General features: G+C 58.8%; 1 protein-coding gene across 2 annotated transcripts; it reads left to right on the top strand.

Moving 5' to 3' along the window:
• Positions 1 to 8: 8 nt before the first annotated feature.
• On the top strand, positions 9 to 813 carry LOC130588547 (relA-associated inhibitor-like). Of its 2 annotated transcripts, none has more exons than XM_057389458.1 (2): positions 9 to 231; positions 634 to 813. In XM_057389458.1, exons 1-2 carry the CDS (start codon positions 46 to 48, stop codon positions 670 to 672), a joined length of 225 nt encoding a protein of 74 aa, XP_057245441.1. In that variant the 5' UTR covers positions 9 to 45; the 3' UTR covers positions 673 to 813. The 2 variants fall into 2 exon arrangements, 1 of the variants encoding a protein (XP_057245441.1); XR_008966985.1 differs by lacking the exon at positions 9 to 231 and adding an exon at positions 316 to 385.
• The last annotated feature ends 587 nt before the right edge of the window (positions 814 to 1,400 follow it).

Here is a 1,400-nt window from a genome sequence, read left to right as displayed (position 1 = left end):
GTTAACAATTGTGATTTGGGGTTTCTCGCAGAGGTGGAGCAGGGCATGGGGGTCCTGAACAGCGGGGTGGTGTACGCGCTGTGGGATTACAGCGCCGAGTTCGGGGACGAGCTGTCGTTCCGCGAGGGGCAGCCGGTGACGGTGCTGCGGCGTCAGCCCCCTGACGAGCTCGAGTGGTGGTGGGGGTCCCTGTACGGCCACGAGGGCTACGTGCCCCGCAACTACTTCGGGGTGAGCGGGGTCCTTTGGGGTTATTTGGGGTCTTTTGGGATCATTTGGGGTCGTTTAGGGTTGTTTGGGATCATTTGGGGTAGGGTCCTGTGGGATCTTTTGGTGGGGGTCCCTGTATGGCCATGAGGGCTACGTGCCCCGCAACTACTTCGGGGTGAGTGGGGTCCTTTGGGGTTCTATAGGGGATAAATAAATAAGGGAGGAGTCCTCAGGGGCATAGAGGGTTTGAGGAGGGATTGGTACTTTTGGGGAGGTCCCACGGCACCCACACCCTTGTGGGGGGATCCACAGCCCCCACCTCATTTGGGGAGGGTCCCCCAGCCCCTCCATGACTTTGTGGGAGTGTTTTGGGGAGGGGGTCTCATCACCTCCCTCTGATCTTCCCCCTCATTTCTCCCCCAGCTCTTCCCGAGGGTGCGGCCGCAACGGAAGAAAATCTGAGGAGGGGTCCTGGGGGATTCCTTTGTTGTCCCCCCCACCACTCTGTGGTGTCCGTCCCTGCCCCTCCCCCCCGGTGTCACAGGGGTGTCCCCCCACCCCTTTTTTTTGGGAACTTGGGGAATAAAAAGACTTTGAATGATCGAGGGGGGTCTTGGTTGTCTTTGTCAGTTTGGGTGGGGGTCCTACACTGGGGGGGTGGGGGCACCTGGATTGATCTGAGGGGACACAGAGAGAGTGACCCCAGTCCCAAACCAGCTTTTATTGCCCAGGGACACCCCCAAAATCCTTCCCCACCCCCAAAATTCCCAACTTCCCAGCGATGCGGGGGTGGCGCAGGACGATGGTGACAGAGTCTCGGTGGTGGGGGTGGGGCTGGGGGATTTGGAAGGTTCTGGAATGATCCTGGGGGCTCCAGGGTGGTCCAGGGGGATCTGGAAAGTTCTGGGAGGTTCTGGGATGATGCAGAAGGATCCATGGGGTGTTTCAGCCGGGAATTCCTTCCTTGCCGGCGATGAGGGGGTGGCGCAGGACAACGATGATGGAGTCGCCGTGTGAGGAATCCTGGAAGGTTCTAGAAGGTTCTGGGATGATCCTGGAAGGTTCTGGGAGGTTTTGGGATGATCCAGAATGTTCTGGGATGATCCTGGAAGGTTCTGGGATGATCCTGGAAGGTTCTGGGAGGTTCTAGAAGGTTCTGGGATGATCCAGGGGATGTTCCCTATTTGCCA

The sequence above is a fragment of the Malurus melanocephalus genome, unplaced genomic scaffold, assembly GCF_030028575.1.
Source record: "Malurus melanocephalus ecotype Western Australia unplaced genomic scaffold, MMel_1.1 scaffold_6259, whole genome shotgun sequence".
In the NCBI taxonomy this organism is placed as follows: Eukaryota; Metazoa; Chordata; class Aves; order Passeriformes; family Maluridae; genus Malurus; species Malurus melanocephalus.
The sequence above is the reverse complement of the archived record's forward strand: the minus strand, read 5'-3'. Positions and strand labels throughout refer to the sequence as shown.

Excerpts from the sequence above, each read along its gene's own strand:
- LOC130588547 (XM_057389458.1), top strand. The coding sequence starts at position 46 with ATGGGGGTCCTGAACAGCGGGGTGGTGTACGCGCTGTGGGATTACAGC. Across the intron at positions 232-633 it reads TGCCCCGCAACTACTTCGGG|CTCTTCCCGAGGGTGCGGCC; the intron begins GTGAGCGGGGTC and ends TTTCTCCCCCAG.